The sequence below is a fragment of the Nipponia nippon genome, unplaced genomic scaffold, assembly GCF_047370975.1.
Source record: "Nipponia nippon isolate SJK-2023a ecotype South Korea unplaced genomic scaffold, ASM4737097v1 scaffold_1, whole genome shotgun sequence".
Taxonomy (NCBI): Eukaryota; Metazoa; Chordata; class Aves; order Pelecaniformes; family Threskiornithidae; genus Nipponia; species Nipponia nippon.
The window spans coordinates 154350846-154373095 of NW_028262290.1; the positions used below are offsets into that span (position 1 = coordinate 154350846).

Consider the following 22250-nt stretch of genomic DNA (forward strand, 5'->3'; position numbering starts at 1 on the left):
ATAATCATGCTGAGGAACAATTAGTTAACTTTTCTTCTGTATGCAGTTTTTGCAAGACTGTACATATTTAGTTTTAGGGTTCTCAATAATAAATCAGGTGGAACTAGAAATAGAAGGGAGTTTAGAAGACAGCTAAACTGACATTATAAACTGGAGACACTTACTTTGGCACGATCCAGAGTACACGTAGATTTTATCCAGTAAGCGGTAACTTGGAAATGTACTAAGCCTACACTGGCTTAAAAAGCCACATATAATATATGAATACTATATCATACCTGCAGTCCCTCACTAGCATGATAGGATAAGAATATAAAGATAACCTGGACTCGGCAAAAGTACAAGTTACTCAAATTAAGCTTTCTAGGATTCTAGTACAGATTCCAAGGGGAAAGCGTAGAAGTTTCTGCTCAGTGAGACTTGACTAATGAATTTACATACAAGATGATCAAGTAATAGTAAAAAAACAGGTAGGTGGAAAACAACCCATGTCTCTAGTTTCTGTCATTCAACAGATCTTTTCAATATTTTGTACACTCTCCAGGTAACTTTGATATGTACCTAATGTATACACATACTGTCTTGTATACTAATATATACACTTAATGACTTGAAGCTAAGACATTATTTAAACAATTCCTTCAAAATCAGAGCAAGTTGGAATAGAAATCATGCTCAATCTACATATCAACTTAAAAAAGAAAAAAAATAAAAATCTTTCTCAGATAAAGTGCAAAGATCTTCAGACAGAAACATTCCAGTGGATCCAACTGAGCTTGATGAAGACTAATAAATGAGTAAGTTCACTTACCACAAGTTTGCTTGTTTTTTGTTTTTAAAGCAAAGAATCTGATTTTCCTTATATCACTCAGTAATGGACTGAAAGCTTTTCCTATCAGTGTTCCTACTGGCAACTACACTAACACAAAGATTCATATTTCTGAAAGAATAGTGATATGTTGCATCCTAACTCAGTTTGTAACACTGACTATAGTAAGCCTTACTACAAGCTGACAAAAATATATACAGTTCACATATTTGCTCCAATCATTCACCTCCCATTTTTATTTGAGAGGAAAAATAAAGAAAGCGGATCCAAGAAAGTATTATATACAATAAATATATACATAATTATATATATATATCATGAGATTCATGGATGAAAATTCCCAATTTGTATTTTATTAACAAATCTAAACACAGGGAAAAGAAAATGGATAAACTACTATTTGAAATTTTTTTGTCTCTAAGATTTGAAACACCTTACAGCTAGCCTAAGGCTGAGCTATGACAGACCCCTGCACCATGCATCTTTAAAGTAGAAAGAATTCATGCATTCTGGTCAGGAGTCCACATTGGTTCTACTTTCTCCGTGTAGACAAGCCAGAATAGGGGCTGTATTAACAATTCATCCCACTACAAGGTAAGGACAGGGAGCTTTTGGAACAGGCCTGATCCATTTTAGCTGTAACATTAGCTTTTCCTAATTCCGTTCTGCTTGCCAAGTAGCGTATGTAAGCCAGCTCTGAACAATGTAGCTAGAATTTCCACGCTGCTCTTCTATACCATTAAGAGATACAAAAGCCATAGAATTAAAACAGCTTTCTAGAAAAGCTATAGGGAAAAAAAGACAACCAATTATAGTTGAAGTATTAGTAATGGTCATGATTTCCATTTATCATTTTAGTTATTTAAACACTGATGCTAACTTGGGGACTGGACAATCCATTTTAAAGGTGGAATTTAACTTGAAATACTTTATCAAATAGTTCAACACTGTTACAATTGTCTGGTTACTAAAAATTACTGGCAAATGTGAATACAGACCTTAATAAAAAGAGAGAACCTGTCGATTTACATTTAAAAAAAAAAATCTTACTTAGATTCTAAAAATAGCAGCTTGGATACTAAGATACTAAAACTATGGGGCAAGAATGGAAAAAAGCGAACTGTCAAAATACAGCAAGGACTATACTTGAAGATCAGCCCCAATTCATGCTTATTCCTTCCTCTGCCCAAAATCTGAATATTCAAAGATGAACAAGAGGAAGTCTCTGTGGGTCATATGTTCACAGGGTACATATATATACACACTGTAACTCCTGAAGGGAGTGGCTGAGACAGAAAACCTTGCTTCCAGTCTTAACTCTACAAACAAAAGTTTTTGAAAAAGAACAAGCCATCTTCTGATATGTTACATGCGAGATATTTGGGGCTTTAACAGTTATTTAAGTTTACTTACTGAGCTTTTTTAGCTATTGCTCAACAACGTAAAACACTAGCATCACTGAGTGCACAAACCACCACATAAAAGACATGAAGTTTTCCTCACAGAAATCCGTGACTGCCGTACCATTGCATTTCCAATGCTGGCCTCTTGAGAAAAAGATTCTTAATCAAGATGAAGAATCTAAAAGTTCCATAGCATAGTAGTAAGAGCACGCATCCACTGGGAACTATGTGCTTCAATCCTAGAAAAAGGGCAGGTTATTTGTATTATATTATATTAAAGACCTCAGTTTCTAAAATGAATTGCCATAATTGAGAGGCATCACTTTTTCTTCTCATTCTCAATTAAGAAACAAAAAAAAACCAAACACAAAAACCAAAACCAACTTAAATCACTTCTGATTAGTGAAAAAATGTAAAACAGCCTCTTGAGGAGCCTGGTACTTTTACATGTACTTCCATCTCCTAGATTTTCACAGCATGAGTGAAATAAGTCCATAGGTATTCAAATTTTAATTCAGATTGGGGTAGATTTGAGGAATAATGTGATGCTAGTTGGTGAGGGTGACTACAGAGTGTTTATATACTAAAATTAAATACTAAAAGATGTTAACATTAATAAAATAGTAAACTATGGCAACTGGATAGAGTAAGCACTGTTTCCATGAATTAATAGCAAAATTTTCAAATGTGCTAATTTCAATGAATTAAGAAGTATGTCCAAATGGCCCATGAATTCCAATATCCAACTGTTTCCTTCTTTGGGCTTTGGTAAACCCAGCTTAAAAAAGGCTAGAAAATTACTTGTATCTAGCTCATGGCCATTTTTTATTTATTTATCTTAGCAATCTCTCATCACAAAATGAAGCAAAATGGAGTTAGGAAACAAAAGGAAAACAGAGGGGTTTTTTACTTAGAATATGGAGCTAGTTTTGGCGACAATTATAGAAGACAGATAGATTTACAGTGCAAAAAAAAGTTCTTATGTCAGAGAAAGTTACAGGAGAAAAAGAGCGTATGACAACTAGAGCAAAGTAGGCTTGAAAAGGCTGAAACCTTTGACACCATTTTTGGTTTCAAATAAGATAACATTTTTCACCTTTCAGATGTTGCCACTTCAGGTTTTTTCTTCAGTTTTTCAGAGTAGTTTCAATACAAGTATCACTTCACCTTGACCTATGTGTGTCCAGTTAGAATATCTACTCAAAATGTAGGCTAAAAATACACTGTTCTCATTGCTTAACACACAGAAGTCTGCATTTGATAAACTGTAATTTAGAAGGACCTTATTAAAAGTATTAAATAAAATTACTTCAAGTATATACAAAAATACATCTCCTCTGTATACATCAGGCAAAGGCTTATAATAGGGATCATTAGTGACAAGTCTTACCCTAAGGTTTTTACCTTCCACTACATTTGTCACCTGCATCTGTTTCCTATTTCAAAGTGCTGAAATTAAATAGATTTTTCATTTCAAAGCTTGCAACAGTGTTTCTCTGAAGTGCTTATATGTATTGTGAAAGAAAACTGACTTCATAGTTTAATAAACACAGAGTCAGAGAGGAAAAAAGTTTAGCATTCAGTACTTCCTGAAACACAGGACTGAATGGACTAATCTAGAAGCAAAGATCTCTTTCAGAGCTATTACCCATATTTGCAGTGAAATGTGCATTTTTCTCCCAGACTACACTGTTAAAATGAAGACAGAATGACAATATATAATGGAAACTCAAAACTCCAACATTGACTTGATTTTTACAATCCATTTTCATTCAGAAATGTCTGTGACTTCACACTGGCAAACTCTTAACAATTAACAGAGAAACATGATAACTTAAATAGTGCAATTTTGGTAAGTTCAGAAAAACAGAAATATTCAAATTTCTCCAGAAATTTATCATTGAATACACTCTGTGATTCAAAACAGTTTTTAAAAGTAAACATACTGTATGTAAGATGAACTATGAAGATGGTAATTCTTAAGTTAAACATAAATAAAAAAAAAATAAAATTCCAAGTTCTGACCTTTAAAGACAGCCAAAAAACCCTCCTTATTTCCACAAAAGTATCTGACCCATTTCAGCAAGCCTACAAAACAGATGAACACTGAAGGAATTCTAGAGATTTGCCATGTAATTAGCACACACTAAGTATTCAGAGCTACTTGCTGTAGCACAGTAGTACAAAAGAATTTTGGCGCACAGTGCTCTGCTTATTTGCATTTCAATATACTTCACATCTCTTTAGTAAATAACTATAGAATAAGCAGACACAGAAAGAGAATGGATAAATAGCTACCTTCTAAAGCTAAATTGTTTATTTCGCATATGCAAAACTAAAACCAAAGTACTTTCCTAGCACTTCTATGAACTCTAGTACTCTGTATTTTTATATTAAACATTAAAATCACATTTTGCTAGGAATATTGCCTACCAAGTTTTGCTGCATATCAAATGTTTATTATGATTTGTCATCACCTCAAACATCTAAGGAGTTGTACAGGAATTCATAGAATCATAGGAAAAGACCCTTAAGATCATCGAGTCCAACCGTTAACCTACCACTGCCAAGTCCACCACTAAACCATGTCCTCAAGCACCACATCTATCCGTTCTTTAAATACCTCCAGGGATGGAGACTCAAGCACTTCCCCGGGCAGCCTGTTCCAATGCCTGACTACCCTTTTGGTGAAGAAGTTTTTCCTAATATCTAACCTAAACCTCCCCTGGCGCAGCTTGAGGCTGCTTCCTCTCGTCCTGTCGCTTGTTACTAGGGAGAAGAGACCGACCCCCACCTCGCTACAACCTCCTTTCAGGTAGTTGTAGAGAGCAATAAGGTCTCCCCTCAGCCTCCTCTTGTCCAGGCTAAACAACCCCAGCTCCCTCAGCTGCTCCTCATAAGACTTGTTCTCTATCCCCTTCACCAGCTTCGTTGCCCTCCTCTGGACATGTTCCAGCATGAATGGACTTACTTCTTGCTAAATACATTTACTGTATTGTTTAATCTGCAAATTTTATAAGAAATGAAAGTGTCCTTCAGGCAGAAGTCTAACTATAACTTAGTCTTCCAGTAAGACATACATGTATAGTATTATTTTGGCATTTACATTAAACTTGTCTCATCATTTTTTCATTTCAAATAATTGTTCTAGAAGTTAACAGTCTTCATGTACATGCAGTCATAAGCTTCAACCACAAAATTCTGACATCTGGACACACTACTGATGGTGCAGGTTTTTTGGTGGGGTCTTTTTTGTTTGTTGGTTGGAGTTTTTCCAGTTACAACTTTCTGCCTATAAGCCAGGGAAGATGGCACCAGCCTGACAGTACTCTTGATCAAAAACAAGTTGTGTAATCTGTGAAATGAGGGTAATGGCACATCCTTATCATACCACAGGAAAATGGATTGGGGAAAGTCAAAGGGTTAAGAATTAGTAGTTTAACTAGGTTTAGGCAGGTATTTATAAAGTACAATATTTGGGGCCAAACATCTAACAAGTACACAAATACATAGCTCACTGCTGGGTGACAACCATCTCTTGTTTTCTCAGTATTTTCAAGCTTCTGGTGGCACATGAAGAATTCCATACATTTAAAAAATTACTTTTAATTGAAATAGTTTTAGAATATACGTTGTAAAAAGTACTTTCCACAAAATTAAAAAATATTAAATAAAACGTTGATATGATGAAAGGGAATGACATCTACCACATTTTTTAATTTATACTATTCACTCTCCATGAGGTTTCCACAAAAACTTAAGTACAGTCAGAAGACAAATACAGAATGAATAAAACAAAAACTAACCTCATAAACGAAATACACTTTGGCTTTTACATAGATTCCCATGCGTACTACTGCGCGCACAGCAGCATTCATACCTGGGAAGAAAAAGCAAAAATCATGTTGTTATAGGTTATCCAATATTTTTTGTATACTATAAATTTTCAATGTCTTTAAAAAAAAAGGAAACATTAATTCATTCCTAAAGAAAGACAATGATCAGCATCTATTAAAACAGAAATCTGCTTAATGACAGTGCAATCAGTCCATGAATATGAAGAGTGCAAAACTATTTGCTTTGTTACAATAACTATGTGGATGCCAGTATGTGTCTCAATCAGAGATTAAATTGCTGCTGATTGTAAAACAGCATTGTAAAAGTAACAGCTACTAAACCAGAAACAGAAAGTAAATTCATTTCATAATAATGATTAGTTTTCTATTCGAAATGTAAAACATTCAGCCAGTTAAAATTTAACTTCTTCAAAGAAGAAATTATATTGTAACAGTTCTTTTTCCTGAGCTTTCCAAAGTAACACAGGTGTATACACAGTATTTTGTGGGGAGCACAGCCAAAGCGCCTGACATGGAGCCCATCCATGGACAGGTGCCCATGTAAAGAGACAGAAAAAGCAGTAAATTAAACACAAGAAGTGCTGCATGGACTCATTTAGCAGAGAAGTGCCTAAATACCTCTTTGCTTCCTAGAATTGCAAGCTCACATTGGAATTCTCTGCTCACAGACATCTGATCAATTATACTAATGTAAAATCTTCCATTTAAGTCCAATGGTCAAACGCTTAACCTCCTGAGCAACAGTGACAGTTCCACTCGTCCCCCTACATGAGCCAAATGAATTTCTGTTATAACCCATCCCTTCAGATACCTTACTCATTATTCATGAAGATCCCAAAAGTAACAAACTAATTGCTTCCATACCACTTAAACAGACACGAGAGACTATGCAAAGCATAAGGACAGAAGTAGTAGTTAGGCTACACTGAAGGAAATAGCTTCGGCACATCAGTTGAAAAGGGATGCCAGAAATGTGACGATCCAAAATACTGGGCACCGATTCTCCAAATCTGTCTCACTTAATACAAAAAGTAGTAGGTCAGCCCTGCTGTTCAACATAGGTGTTAAGCATTCACCTATTTGGAGATGTAAAGAGTCAGTAACTAGAATATATAAACCCGCAACACAGTAAGCCGTAAAGATCTATTCCTACAATATCCACCATTATTGGAAAAAATACTGAGCTATAAAAGCTCACCTGTCTGAATAAAGAATGAGACTGAGGTTTTCTCAAAGATTTATTGCTTAGGAACATACAGAGAAGTCCCTGATGTTGCCCAATGCGAAACAAAAAATTAAGTTTGCCAAAATCAAAAGTTGCTTTTGTTGTTTGTATAGATATTACTTAAGATTAAAACAGGGAAGACATAAGCACAAGCTACTCCTTTCATCAAAGTCCACAGCTTGCTTCTCTTAATGCACAACATTTTGCGTGGGAGGTTGGTTTTTTTTGTTGTTAGTTGGTAGGGAGGTTTTTTGGTAGTTTGAGTTTTCTCTTTTTTTTTTTTGGGGGGGGGGTGTTGTCATTGTTTGTTTGTGGAGGGTTTTTTTTTTGAGAGAAGAACAACTTTTTATATTATCCATCTGGCTGCAGAATTCTAGAAGAGTGGCTAAAAGGTTCATTTTCTGAAGGGAAAAAGTTCATCCTCACTGGGTGAGGACTACTCAGAGCTTCCCTTTTAAGAATCTTCCGGTTTTGAGGTTCAACTTTGTCACCTCTCCCATTTGGCACCTGAGAAGAAACACTAAGACTGTTTCAGGTATCTAATATACATTCAGTTATAAAGACACTGGTGCCTGATTCAGCAGTAGTCTCTGTATTCCAACCATCTAATTAGAATAATTAAAAAAAGTGTCTGTGATCCAAACAGGCTAAAGCAGAATAGTTTTGTCAGAAAAAAATAAATATTTAATAAAATAGGAAGACATTAAATATAAATATTCACATGTCTACCAAAGATACATACTTGTCTTTTGTCTGTTTCTTGCTCACATTTCTGCTTTACTGGTCACGTATCCTAGCTTTTTATCTTTAGTATGTACCTCTCAATCAGTGTATTTTAAAGAAGGGTAGGAACTCTGTTCTCATTGTCCAGATCTGCTATACCTTCATTATGTATAAATTAGTCTTGATTGGCTAAATATTGGTTTGGCTTAATATTCGTGCTGCTTCTAAAACAGAGTAAAATATAAGCATTTATTTCTCAAAATGACAAATCCATTCTTTCCATGTGAATATATTCACAACACAGCCACATACTTTCTTAGTGAGCACTTTCCAGTTTCCATGTGTCTTATATGAAAAATTGGTAAAATTCATAACTTATCTGCTCCAAAAAAGGGCAAAAGCCCAGGAAAAAACCCACAAATTAGAGACAGAAAGCATCTTCTCAGTACCACCACTGTAACTTTATAAGTTATGTAACATAGATTTTATTATTATTTGGTGATGTGTATTTCATCTCTTTATACAGAAAAAGGACTTGGGTGTTTATCAGCAGGCTCCTAAAGAAGTGCCTTACATTTCAGAAGGGCTGAGGACTGAAGGATGTTATAATTTGATATCTACAAAACACACGTAAAACATTGAAGCTTTAGACTTTTACATGTTGGCTATCTAAATCTGAATACACTGCTTGCAGTGATTCAAGTATGTAAATACAGAGAATTTCATGAAGTCTCTGTAGAACTTGTCTAACAAAATGTTACTATATTTGATTAATTGTGGAGTCTTACAATAGTATTTGTGAATTGCCATAATAACTATGAAATGTAATTATATACTTATTACTGAAAAAGATTTACTGGGTTAACCACAGATTTAGTCCTGAAGAATAAATATAGCCTGATAAACATACAGGATTAAAACAGCAGCTTCAAAAGAAAGCCACGAGTAAAACCAGTATTTTTTTGTAATGTAGGAATTATTTAAAATCTTTCTGAATTACCACTTGCTTTTGCATTAAAGTCTTTGACAGAGGAAAAGATTTATTTTGGTCTTTTGGACTCAGAAAAGATTAAGTAATCTGCAACTACTTACACGGCTTTACATAATGTCTGAAATTAATTTAAGAGTTGATACTTTACTGTCCTTCTTGATATTGCCTATTCAATTGTCTTTGAAACCAATAATTTTCACAGCAGGGTTACAAACAGTACTGCAGAACTCTCTAAATTATTTTAAAGGCATGCCCTTCCCCAAAAGAGTATTCCTCTCCTGTGCCTACATCCTGTTCCACATATATATGCACCACTACAACAGAGGCATCTGAGTAGAATTAAAACACTATTTTGTGTTTAAGCCAAGTTTTCCTCACTTTAGTCAGCTAGATAGGCCTTTAAATAAATAACTGTAATACTAAACATATAAAAGAAAAATCAAAATTATGCATCTTGGACAAGCATCAAGAAATACTTAAGTGCCACCAATTTTAAAGACAAACATTGGCTTTAATGCATGCTTAATGACTTAGCACATATGTTTAAGTGCTACCCTGAATAAAGATCCAGGCTTAAAAGACTATATAGCAAAACACAGAAACTAAGGAAAATGCCTAAACATTACCAAACAGGAAGACTTTGAGTATGTAAATGGATATATCAGAAACTACGTAAGACCCTATAATCATCAAAAAGAAAGATGAGAAGAAGCAGTCAAATAAAAGAACTGAACAAATCATTAAGAAAATTTGGGTTTGTTCCATTTACTTTTAATTACATAACAGATTTTATTGCATATAATCACAATAATGATTCTAGATACCTGAAGAAAATACTATATAATTTTTCTAAACAGTAACACTGCATTAGATCAGAACAGTCTACTGCAAAATACATACAATAGCATAACATCTAGACTACATACATATCTCCTTCTTCAAAATTTAAAAAAAAAAATCTTGAGACTAGTTTCAATCATAGAATCCACTAACTATAGAAGCATTTCCTACAAAATATTAAATGCATTGAAATAGTTACTCTCATTCATTAATAAGTACATTCTTTAATTTTACATACAAATTATATTTATAATATTATATATGGACAAGGATATGTATTTTATATACATGTCTATACATATACACACTATTATTTGCTGGAAAAGGTGCCTTTTTGGGGGGCTAGAATTCAAAAATTCCTTGTGACTATCTTCAAATTATGTAAGTGTTAACAAATAAACTGTAATTTGGACAATATAAAAGGAGTGTGGGTTGTTTTGGTTCTTTTTTTTTTTTTTACATTTTGTTTGTTTGTTTTTAATTTATTTTATTTGCTCAGTGGCAAAATTTTTTTCCATCATATGCTACCAGGACAAGATCAGTACATCTGCGCTACCATATTAAATATGTCTTATGATGTTCCTTGGAAGCCTGTAATGCTTCAAGAATAGAAATATGTAGATCTTTGCTTCCACAGCCACGGTCTGTGGTATTCCAAAACTTTGGAATCCAAGAGGCTATAGGGTTCTTTTTATCTATTTCTAAGATTTGCTGAAGGAGTAAAGTGTTTTTATTTGGTCAGCGGCAAAATTTCTTCGTCCAATGTAAGATACCAGGACAAGAGCAGTACATCTGCACTATTACATGCCTTGAAATGTTGGGAAGCCTGTAATGCTTCAAACAGAGATACATAGATTTTTATTTCAGCAGTCGGTCTATGATATTCCAGACCATTAGGATGTAATCCATAAGTTCCTTACTTGCGCTGTCTTCCACAACACTAAATCTTTGTGTTTATCTCAAAAATAACACAGTCACATTCAAAGACAATCATCTTGAGCCAATAAATTGGGCAACAGCTCGAAGTAGCCACAAACACATCATTCCCCAGCAGTACACAATTGCCTTCTGTCAGAAGCTTTCAGATGACATTGTTCCTGCTGCTGAGCCATACCTATCACGGCCCTCGAATAAGCAGTCTGATTGGAGGTTGTACAAACATAAGTGACCTACGGCAGCCAAAATTGTCTGTGGCAGCCACTGGCAACCAGTGTAATATACAACCAGTGCACTTCATGACCTGAAGCAGACCACGGCCAGAGAGTCCCACAAAGCGAAGACAGAAGCGTGACATAAACCCCATTTATTAGTCCACCTTTCTGAGCTGCAAGTACTACAATTTAGAAATAGTCCAGAAACAGAACTAGCAAATTTTGAGAATCAGTTGTCAAAACTTCTTTTGCCTCTCAAGGTGATTATGGTGGAAAGTACTTGTTTTGGTTCACAATTTAACAGCTGGCTAGCTAAAGTGATGGACTGAAAAGTTTAGTACTTACAAACCTTAAGTGTACAAAATAAACATCTTTTTTCTGTGAAACAAATTACTGATAAATTCTTTAAGTCCACCAAACAATATACCTGTGTTTAAAATATGGTGACTAAACCATAATAATTCCAGTATGATATACACGCATTCTCTAGTCCTTAATATTCCACAGGTAGTAAAAAGAACAAACAAAAAAACCTTGCCACAAAAGTGGGGAAGCAATTTAAACCTTAATATGTCCTATAAATAGAAAGGCTTGTGTAATTTACCTAATGCTAATTCTGAATTATTAAAAAGTACAATAACAGCAAAGACAGTAACTTCTATTTTAAATAATTTCAAGTATATTGTGTTCTAGGCTAAGATTTACAGCCCACGAATCTAAATCAAGGCACCCATTGATACGATCATTATGTGTTTACTGCAACACTAACGGGTGTTCTTACCACTCAATTTCCTGTGAGTTTAGTTTGCATTACAGATATTCTGAAGATTTCTAGTGTCTAACAAATTAAAAAAAAAAAAAAGGAGACTGGAACTCTTTTTTTTTTTATATCAGTACTTTCTTCCCTATTTCAGATTCAGTAGTTTTGCCTCACCTACACTTTGCTTGAACATGCATTTTCAAACAGCTCTGCAGTAATAGCAGCATATTTCCTTCTGCTTATACTTCAAAACTCCACTTCTCTCTCACAGAGGGCAAATGACCTTGACAGGGCATGACTCATCCTGTCCCTTGTTTAACTCCTCACCTAGCATGCAAATAGACTTGAGGTTGCATATTTTACACAACTATACTGTTATCAAGATAGTAAGGGTTAGGAGCCTCAACTGTGTTGTGGGATTCAGTTGAAACAATCAAGTTCTAAAATCTTTTTTTTTTTCCTCCTTGTTATTCTAAATTAGGGCGACAACACTGCCTACAAAATGACTTGGAAGGCATCCAGCTTACTTTGTTTGGTCTTTGTGACAACCTCACTCCTCAGACAGCAACTTTCACAGGCTGTTACTTTTTATCCCTCCATGTAAATATGCTGCAGTTGCAATCTGCCAGATAATAAAGTCTAGATGTTACCCATGGATTCTGCAAGTCCTTTAAATGCTTTAATTCATAGTGGCAAGTGCAGATTAATACTTTATAAAGAGAGATACATCTGCTGCTGCATTATATAATCTCCAGCCACGCGGAAGCAAGTAGCAGGGCTCAGCCTCTTGCTGAACACACTACTGCTGCTTGAGGCAGTGCCCTGTCACACTTTAAAATTAAAATGGCGATTTGGCGACCAGACCATTAAAACAGAGATGCCGTGATTCACAGTCCCTCCTAGAATCATTTAGCAGTGGAACTGATGACACCAAGAGCAAACTGTGGATAGAACTTGGACAAGTGTAACCCCACCAAAGGGCAAAAGAGAAGCCATTTAAGGGCATCAATTTGCTTTTTCTCCGGAACTGCAACATTTTTCTCTCTGACTGGTGCCAAATCCCTTCCACCCCTGATGAGAAAGAGTTTCAGATAATCCCAGGTAAACCCGGGGGCTCCCCGTTATTCCTGCGGGCGGAGGGAGGGAGGATGCTTCTCCCGGCCCAGATGACGCAAAGAGGCGGAATCTGCAGCGACTCGCAGCGGATCACGTACACACCGGCGGTGGGGAGGGAGCGCAGAGACACTGGTCCACGCAAACTACTACCTCATGGACGCGCCGGGAAAGCCAGGGGAGGAGAGGAGAGGTACTGCCCGCACCCGCTGGCAACCTGGGAAACCAGGCAGAACGCCCCAGCCGCCGATGCGGGCTGGTCCCCGCACGTCCCCAGGTAAAAAGCTAGAGAAAATGGTCATTAAACTACCGGGCCCACACAAAAAGGAAAGAGAGGCTTCCCCTCCCCCATTCTCTCCATAAACGTGCGTGTCTTCTTTAAGTGAAAGTACTTTCGAGACACTCCCGGCAAAAAAATAAAATAATCGTAATTTAAGGGAAGGAGCTAAAGGCGGTCATCACTAAACAATTCTCCTGGCAAAAGCAGAGCAAGAGCATGAAGCATTGCACATTTGAAATCTTAATTCACCGAAACTTCCAGCTATTAATATATGTGAGATTTTCTGGTAGAAAAGAGGAAACGAAAACGTAGGAAAGCATGAGTTCATGACTAAGTATGTTGCGATCGAGTCTCTTTTCTTTCCCTTCCCTCTTAATACGTCTAGGTCTTTTGTTCACCCTGTCCAGTAGCTAGCACTCCCTCTACACTTAAGAGATTTAAGGAGGTGAAGCACGTTTCCTACATACTCCTACGGGGCTAGAGAGTAAACTACCATGTGAGCTTTCTAAATCATGGGTAGGTACACAGAAGTGTTCCTGGTGCCAAAATGAAGTGAAAAAGCAGATGAGGCGAGGGCTGGCAAAGCCCCAGCAGCGGAGACAGCCTCCCACCCGCCGTGCAAGGCAGCACGACCTCCTCTCCTGCTCACATCTGCCATCCGCTCTCCCTCCTCTCCCCACCATCTCCCAAGGGGTGAAGACATTTTGGTGGTAAAAGTTACTGGAGCGTTTCTACCCTCTCCCCTGGCAAAGCAGGCTCAGAGGAAACGTAACGAGAAAGGGAGGGAGGAGGAAGGATGAGAGTATGTTTGTAGCTCAGCCGCCAAGGCAAAAATGATTTCTCTTTTAAATGATCGTAGTAAGAGAGACAGCTCGAAGGCGAGCACGGAAAGAGGAACCCGAGAACCACGGCAGCCCCGTGTACCCCGCTCCGGAGCCCCCCTCTCGCTGCACCACCTCCATGTGCCCCTGCCGGCGTAGCTTCCCGCGGCCACCCCTGAGGCAGCCCACGCTTCCGACTCCCTTCTCGCAGGCCAGCCTCCCGCATGGGCGCCCTGCCTGCCCGGGAGGCCCCTGGGGGGGCTCCTGCCTCCCTCACACCACCCCCGAGGGGCTCCTCGCCCTCCCCTTCCGCTGCCCCCACCGCGCCCGCAGTTGCCCCCCTCACTCCCTCCTCTTCTGCCTCTCCTTCCCCTCCTCCTCCTCCCCCGACTCCCGGCGTGAGCAGCTACCTTGGGCATCGCCGCCGCTGGTCAGCACCCCGATGGCCTTCCCGGTGCCCGAGAGGTTCTCGAAGAACTTCGGTTGGTGATCCATAGCGCTGCGAGGGCGGCACCGGCCGGCGAGACGGAACGAGGTCGCTGAGGGAGCCCCTGGCCGCGGGGCTCTGCCCTGCTACCCGAGGTGCACGCTCTGCTGGATCAAATATTTGGCCTCTGCGGAAAAAGAACCCGAAAAAAAACCGGTGTAAGTGTGTATTTACAGACAGGTGTATTTCTATAGAAAAAATGAGGGGAGGGGGCGACTGGGTGAAAAAGCCCGGAAAAAAAAAAAAAAAGTGAGGAGAGAGCGGAGGAGAGATGCAGCGCTCACATCGCAGCCGCCGCCAGGCGCCCGCCTCTGCCCGCGGCCGCTTCCTCTCCCCGCTCCCGCTGGCAGCCCTACACGGCACCGCCCGCCGACGCCCCTTGGGGAGCGGCGGCTGACGGGCGGGCCAGGGGGCCAATGAGAAGGCGAGCTGCAGGCTCGAGCGGCGGCCGTTGCGGCGGGCGGGGCGGGGAGAGGTGGTGTAGTGCAGCTACGTTAGGAGTGAGCTGGCAGGTGGAGAGGGGTGGGGAGGAGGTGGCGCGAGGCTGAGGGAGCGGGAGCGGGCGGGGGCGGGAGTCCCCGCGGCGGCCCTCCCCCAGCGGCGGGTGAGGCGGGGGCGACGCGGGGAAGATGGCTGGCGTCTTGGCGGGGCGGCAGCGGAGGGGGAGGGAGTTCTGTCGGCCACAGTTAACTCATCCTTTCCGCGGTAGGGACTGAGTAACACCGCGTGTCCCCGTCGCGCGTGTGGAGCCGTAGGAGCGGGGTTCCGCGGGCAGCCCTTTCGGCCGGAGTTCTCCGGCGGCCAGAGCCTTGCTGGGGCTGCCGTGAGGGTCCCGCGTTGTAGGGCTGGTCTCCCCGGCGTGAGTCGGGGTGTGCCTTGCGCTGGTCGGGAGCGCCCGGCCCGGCCGTCCCGTGTGAGCCCTGCTGCAGGCCTGGCGGGTGCGCGAGTGGGAGCGCCCACCCGGCTCTGCCAGAGGCTCGAGTGGGAAATCTGCCTCCAGCGTGTCGGTTGCTCACTGCCCGATTCTTGTAAGGCGGCTTGGCCTGCCCTGTCATGCTCAGCTGTTGCTCAGAAGGCTCCAACAGTGAGCGAAGAACACAGCGCTCGCTGTGAATGCAGAATAAGTGAAGAGAATGACTTCTGCTGCCTGGCAGGGTTTGTGTCACAGGGTCTGGTTCACGTCTGCCTTGTCAGACAGGGAAACCCAAAGGCCTAGAGCTTGGTTCATTCTCTTTTTGCCTCTCATCTCTTCTCAGGTATGTCTTGCCGCTGTGGCATCCTGAAACCGTAGCAGATATTCAGATGCAGGTAGGAAAGGGAAGTTACTTCCTGTAAGTATTTACAGCTTGGAGACAAAGGTTGAGCCTAAGGGAGCAGCAGAGGTAAAGCAGTAGGTAAAGCAGTTGGGAGAAATTAGGTAGGAATCCCAGTCTTGCTGCCTTTCCTTTTGTTCCTGTTGCGCACTGTTGCTTTTTCTTGGGGAGTGCTGAGCACTGGTAGAGAAGCGCTCTCTTAAACTTGCTATATTATAATGTGGCATTGGAGTACAACAGAATAATTCTGTTGACCATAGAGCAATGTTTGTAGTCACAGAAACAGCTTGAGACCCCGATTTTGTTAATTTAAGCAAATAAAGCTGTCTTATCCCATATGCAGGTCTTCGTAGTAGTTAGCATAAGTAAAAGTATTTGCAGAATCAGGGGCTAAATTACTTGCCCAAAATTATAAAGCAAGTCAGGGAGAGTCAGGAACAGCAGCAAAATGCTGACTCAAGTTTTATATTTTAATTGCTGTAATAATTATTGTTTTTATTCAACATCTTCATCACATCTTAGACTTAACTCACGTTGTAAAAGTACACATGCTCATCCTGTCAACTTTCACACAGACACATGCAGCAGTACAGTCATTTGAGTAGTTCGGTCAAAATTACTCATAAATAAATGTTTGAAGAAACCATACCTGCAAATAGGTATCTATACCTAGTGTGTGGGCAGCTCACGTTTGCAAATCTACTCAGAGGTTAAAATGAGTGTGTGATTTGACAGTGGAAAAAGACACATTGCCAAATAGTTTGCATACCATGAACAATAGTGATTCTATAGGGAATTTATTGTATTCTTTCCTGAATCTGAAGAGAGTTCTGAGTCATAGATTATAATAAAGGTGAACTTTTGTTATAGAAATTTATATACCCCCATAAAGTCCCAATCTGTTCAAAGGGTTCTGGTTTGAATCGGAATCACATTAGTTTCTTGGACGGTAGTTCTGCAAAAGCTAAATTAAGGTCTTTGAGTGATTTGGGGCTTGATCCAAAGCCTGTAAAATCAGTAGGAAGGTCTTTGGCTAATATAGACTATTAGGACAACTTTAAGATCACGGACCAATGATAGTTCGTCATCTGAGCAACACTTTGAGGAAGCTTTGCATTGGTTCTGTTTGGTTTGGTGTAGATACTTAGCCATTCTTTAGAATGGTCTTACTTTGTTTTATTCAGTGTAGCTAAAGCATTCACACTTTGTCTGGAAGTAGACTTGTCCCTCTTGCTTCCAAATACAGCCTTGATGCTAAGAAGCTATTATTTTCTGAAAGTATTTTTTCTCCAATTGCCTTATGGTACATAATGAACTTGTAAGTGATGTATTTTTTTCACCTTTGTCTGATTAGGAAGCTGCCTATGATTTCACTGTTTTCATCATTTGTTATAGCTACTCATTGTTTTCCAGCAGAGCTCTCAGGAAAGAATTGTATTTTGTCTGTGTCAAGTCATTAAAGTAGAGGTGGGAGGAGAGGAAAGGATGTGGAACTGTTTGTTCCTGAGGCTGTCGTGATATTCTTAAATATCTTCCAGCAATACAATTGCCTGTAATCTTAAACAGAGTGAATTCTTGGCTTAAGTGTTGAAGATCGTTGGGGAAAACAGTCTTATTTAACCTTTTGGGATATAGTTTTAATGCAGCTAGGTACACATGTATAAATCATACTGACACTAAGATAATAGGCTCTTTTGAGATATGCAAACTGATCATAAAGAAACTGAATATCTGAATAAAACCTCAGCGGGTAATTTGCACACTACATTAAGTGCTCTAATTGTCTTCTTACTGTAATACTAAATAGAATCAGTTTACATGGGATTGGGAGAGGACAGGTGGGTTTTTGACTCTTCCCTGATACTGACCATTGCAGATGCTTTGCTGCATCCTTTTCCCATTGCCTGCTTGTTCCCTGTGGCACCTAGATGAAGCCTAACTGCCCATCTTTAAATCTTATCACTACCTAAGAAATCCTGATTGACCCTTTAAAAATATTTTGGATTGCTACCCACCTCAACTTACTGTGCCAGTATCATTACACATGCTGCCTTTGAACTATAAAATGGTTCATATCATGGATGTAATATCACAGATACATCCAGTACTTCATTTGGCACAACATCTTCCATTGAAATTAAGCTAAACTGGGAAGAGCAAGTCATGTCCAAAAAGAACGAGATCATTGCATGAGTAACAGAGCTGAATGAATGGATTTCCAACCAACTGAAACAATTTTCTACAGCTAGACCTTTCTTTCATATGTGGATTCTCTGGCATCTAGTGGTACATGAGCCCACACTTCAGGTTTGTCTGAGGCGCTTATAGGAGCTGTCTCTTCTGCCCAGCTGTCGTTTTTTTCATGAGACTTATGAATCATAAGGACAATTAATTTTGCATTTTCAACTTTTTAATATTATTAAAAACAGGCAAAGAACAGAGAATGAGATGGAAGGATTTGCAGAAATTCCAGCATTTTAAAATGAAACAGGCTAGTCATGGAATGTACAGATAAGCATGAAAAGAAGGAAAGAAGTCATCATCAAGATATCATTTCTGGGCAGATGGTGACAGTGATTTCTTTAAAAGAACTGACTGCTCTCTTCCATTAATACTACAATATTCCCTGGCCCTACATGTTTCATATAAACTCTTGTACTACTTAGTCTGTTGCTTATTTGTTTTCACCCTTTGATTGTGTCGTTGTAACAGTATAAATTCTGCAGTACAGGGGCTGGATTCTCTTGTTTTTTTTTTTTTCTCTTGCATAATGACAGTCCTAGTGACACTAACATACACAAGGCTTTCTTTATGCTGGAAATATAGGGTGTAAATGAAAGGAAATCTAGAACTAGTATGAGACAAGAGACATAGGAAAATCTTCAAGAGATTCGAAGGACTTGCTGTTACGATTGGATGAGGAAGGAAGGGAGATGAGGGCAATGTACAGCTGACACAGATTTGAGAAGGGGACATGATTGTATCCAGAATAAGTAAGTATTTTAATAAATATTCAAACAAGATTTTCTAATGTATTTTTCTTGTTTTCATCTCTAGTTGGTACTGATTTTGTTAGGGAGAGAGCAGCAATTAACACAGCCTTGGAGAGGAATTTACTTAAAGTTCTGACCAATACAGACATTATGGAAAAGGTAACCAAATATTAATCTCTTATTTCCCAGTAGTCATATAAAATGCATCAAAATAATTGTCACTGTGAAGATAGATAATATCCCGAGTCACTGTAATATCAACTTTTAAAAGAGTAGTGTCACTGGTATATGAATATCCCAATTTTACACAGGGACAAAAATACTTAGTAACATACTGTAGCATGTGTAAGCCATTTAAACTGCCCAAGTCAGCGTGAGAAGTGGGAAAGGGAAAATACATCAACTATAAAGGATATTTTATTATTTCAGTGAGAGATGATAATGTAAAACATCACTGTGTTCATTGAGAAAGAAAATCGGTTATTAAACATCAGCTACAACTTTTTCTTGAATGTCAAATGGCTGTTGCTTTGAATTTGCTGTACCTGACTCTTCAATTGAGAGTTTAGATACTAATCTAAGATATTAATGAAATTCCCACTAAAATCAAATGTCATGACTTTTTAATGGTACTTGAATCAGGCCATGTATAAAAGCACAAATATAATCCCTAAGTTTACTTAACTGTAACTGTTCTTTACTGAAAAAAAAAAAAAGACAATGATTGAGCAGTAGTTGAAGTTATTTCCTCCACAATGTTTTTATTTATCTCAGAGTCTAAATGTACATCATGATTAAGCAGTAGCACATTAATTCCTAGCAGCAGTATTTTGACTGGGAATGCTGTTATAAAACTTCAAAACCAAGAAGTATTGTTCAGCTCTTACTAGCTTTGAAGCCTCCATATTTTTATGGCAAATGTTCTATAAATAGTTATATGGAAAATGTGTCAGTGTGGTCTTTAGGCTTGATAGTTATTTCTTCCATGGTAAATTCATGTATCTTTTCTTAAATGAGACATACTAGAATTTCTAATTTGTGCTCAGCAGGTTCCTTATATGCCATTGTTTTTTCTTCCTCCCGCTGCCAGCTGCTAAATTCACTGTTCAGTGCCACCATCAAACAAATGTTATTAACGTGCTATGTATTTCTAAGTTATTTTACTTTCAATCTTTGATTCTTGAAAAAAACAAGTTCTAAGCCCCTAGAAATGCATCTTTCTGTGATTTGACATGACCTGAAGTCCACTTAATTTAAAAGTATGGTTTTTTAGTTTTATTGGGTAGGAAAATTCATGACTGAGCTAAGCACCACCCAAAAATATTGCAGATCAAAGAGAATTTGTGTTATTGTGAAAGATACATTGTGTCAGATATACTAGGTTTCAAATAATTGAGCCATGCTAGTCATACATGTATCGTAATTTCTGAGAGGTTTAAAAAACTCAGAAACAGAAAAAACTGCCTAAGACACTTCATTAAAAGGAAACATTGTGCTAATTAAATGGTTAATGAATCATGCAATTGACTAAGTTATTTATCCTGGTTTGGGGGAGAAGAATAAGTAAGCCTTTCTTTCTCACCTAGAAAACTTCCACACTGAGCCATCATTTGGCGCCACAGGATAATTTGTAAGCTTGCCGTACTATGAGCCACAAAAGGTGTATGTCTGGTTGGGAAATGGGTAGGGCCATGTATACATGTTCATAGTCCGCATTAAAAGGATATAGAGTAATCATAGTATTCTCAGAATGTGGTACTTCTGCAGCTTTCTCTTAAGTAGTACAAATGATCTTAAGATATCTTACTATTTATGTGATGTGAATTATGTTTGTTTACTTTAATGCTCAATATAAAAATATGAACAATAACCTTAGAACATTGTCTAGAATGCAGAACTTCTTTCTTATAGATGAGTACCCTAACTACTTGATTACTAGATGGTATTATCCTCTGTACAGTACTTCTGGATTAGAGAATCCTTGTAATGGCTTCAGCAGGAATGTGTCCTCATCCAGAAAAATGTCCTCTGAACTGCTAAGGCAGATTGTGGAGGAAGGCTTCAATGTACTTGGGCAAAACTGCTCTCAGGAGCATCACTTTCTGGTCATATGCTGTAATTCTTAGGCTGTGTTATATAAAAGGTGAGCACTGTGGAATTTTACATGCAGTTCACTTCTGTTGAAGCATGGATGATATTAAGGAGTTCTTTGAAGATTCGTTATATCATATTCCTCAGCAGAGTTTGGTTGAAATAATGCTTAGTCTTTTGTTTCCGAAAAGGCATTAATACAGGACACATCAACTAAGTGCTTATGTGGATTGGGGCCAAATGGACAATTTGGCCTGAAGCTGTCTCTGATTTCTTCCCTTGGCAGAATTGATGGAAATAACTGCAAGGGAAAAAATTCTGAAAGAACTAGGAGAGATCAAGAAGAATTTGTATGATTTGTGTAACTTAGGGTTGCTTAAGGAAAGAGTAACCTCTTCCCCTATTTTATGACCTTGGGGATCATTTTTATGTGGAAAAGAAAAACAACGAAAAAACCACAGAAATGTTGTTCTACTTAAAATTATGTATCCTTAATTATACTTCAAGAAATTGTGCCATTAGTAATGATCTAATCTAATATAATTCAGTTGGTTTGGTAAGTGTAACTTCATTTCTAAATGTGAGCTCTGATGCTCTACAGTCATCACAATGGTGGTTCCCTTCCATAAAGACTTGAATTTTATAATCTGGAATTAACAGTATAATTAAGGTAATATAGATGTCATTAGACAGTTACTGATAGGAAGAATTAAAAATGCAGTCCCCCCAAATATTTGTATATGCAGCAGTTGCCCCAAATATGCAGCAGTTCCCATGATACTGGAGAATTTTAGTTTATCTAAAATTAAAATAATTGAAACTGTGGTTTGTGATTTGCAATCTTTTCATGTTTTATAATACATGAGAATTAAACAAGTGAACTTGTTCTCCGTTACGTTGTAAATACTCAACTTCCTACTTACTGTATGTTTTTACATAAGCCATATATTAATTTTATTACTACTGATAAACAATGGATTTGATATTTATTTCTCATGGGATTCTTTTCCCTTTGAAGATAGATTTCACTCTTTACAATAGATGTGATGCATATTTTCTTTGCAGTTTTGTGGCTTGCCAGAAAATGAGAGCTCCAGCAATGCTTAAAATAATCTAGGTGGTTGTGGAGGCTTCAGGCAGCCATTAGTGATAGATTGCTCAGATAGAGGAAAGATATACGACTGCACTTTTTATTGTAGCTGCTATGACCCTAGTCCTTCAAAGGCTCTTGTTATTCAGTGTGGTGTCTTACTATTGAAAGAGGATTCAGTATTCAAAATGCCTGAACCTAATGGAAACATTAATTTTGGGGATTGTGAGAGGCAGGGAGAGCATAACTGGTCAAAATGGGACGTATTCCAGAGTGTACAGAG

At 38.5% G+C, this 22250-nt stretch overlaps 1 protein-coding gene and 1 long non-coding RNA gene across 6 annotated transcripts in view; one reads left to right on the forward strand and one right to left on the reverse strand.

The window, feature by feature from the left end:
• Window positions 1–14901, reverse strand: part of PFKP (phosphofructokinase, platelet) — a 46663-nt gene extending 31762 nt beyond the window's left edge. For all 3 annotated transcript variants that reach the window (XM_087778726.1, XM_087778716.1, XM_087729581.1), the window contains exons 1-3: window positions 14765–14901; window positions 14404–14607; window positions 6039–6112 (exon numbers count right to left, since the gene is read on the reverse strand). In XM_087778726.1, coding sequence (XP_087634852.1) covers window positions 6039–6112; window positions 14404–14488 — 159 coding nt within the window. In that variant the 5' untranslated portion in view covers window positions 14489–14607; window positions 14765–14901. The remainder of the gene's footprint in view (window positions 1–6038; window positions 6113–14403; window positions 14608–14764) is intronic.
• A 245-nt stretch (window positions 14902–15146) lies between these two features.
• LOC148057678 (uncharacterized) overlaps window positions 15147–22250 on the forward strand; it is an 82021-nt gene continuing 74917 nt past the window's right edge. For 2 of the 3 annotated variants that reach the window (XR_015698497.1, XR_015698495.1), the window contains exons 1-3: window positions 15162–15635; window positions 15737–15788; window positions 18851–18945. This is a non-coding gene — a long non-coding RNA (uncharacterized LOC148057678). Of the gene's footprint in view, window positions 15636–15736; window positions 15789–18850; window positions 18946–22250 lie in introns of all 3 variants that reach the window. The other variant, XR_015698496.1, reaches the window with a different exon arrangement.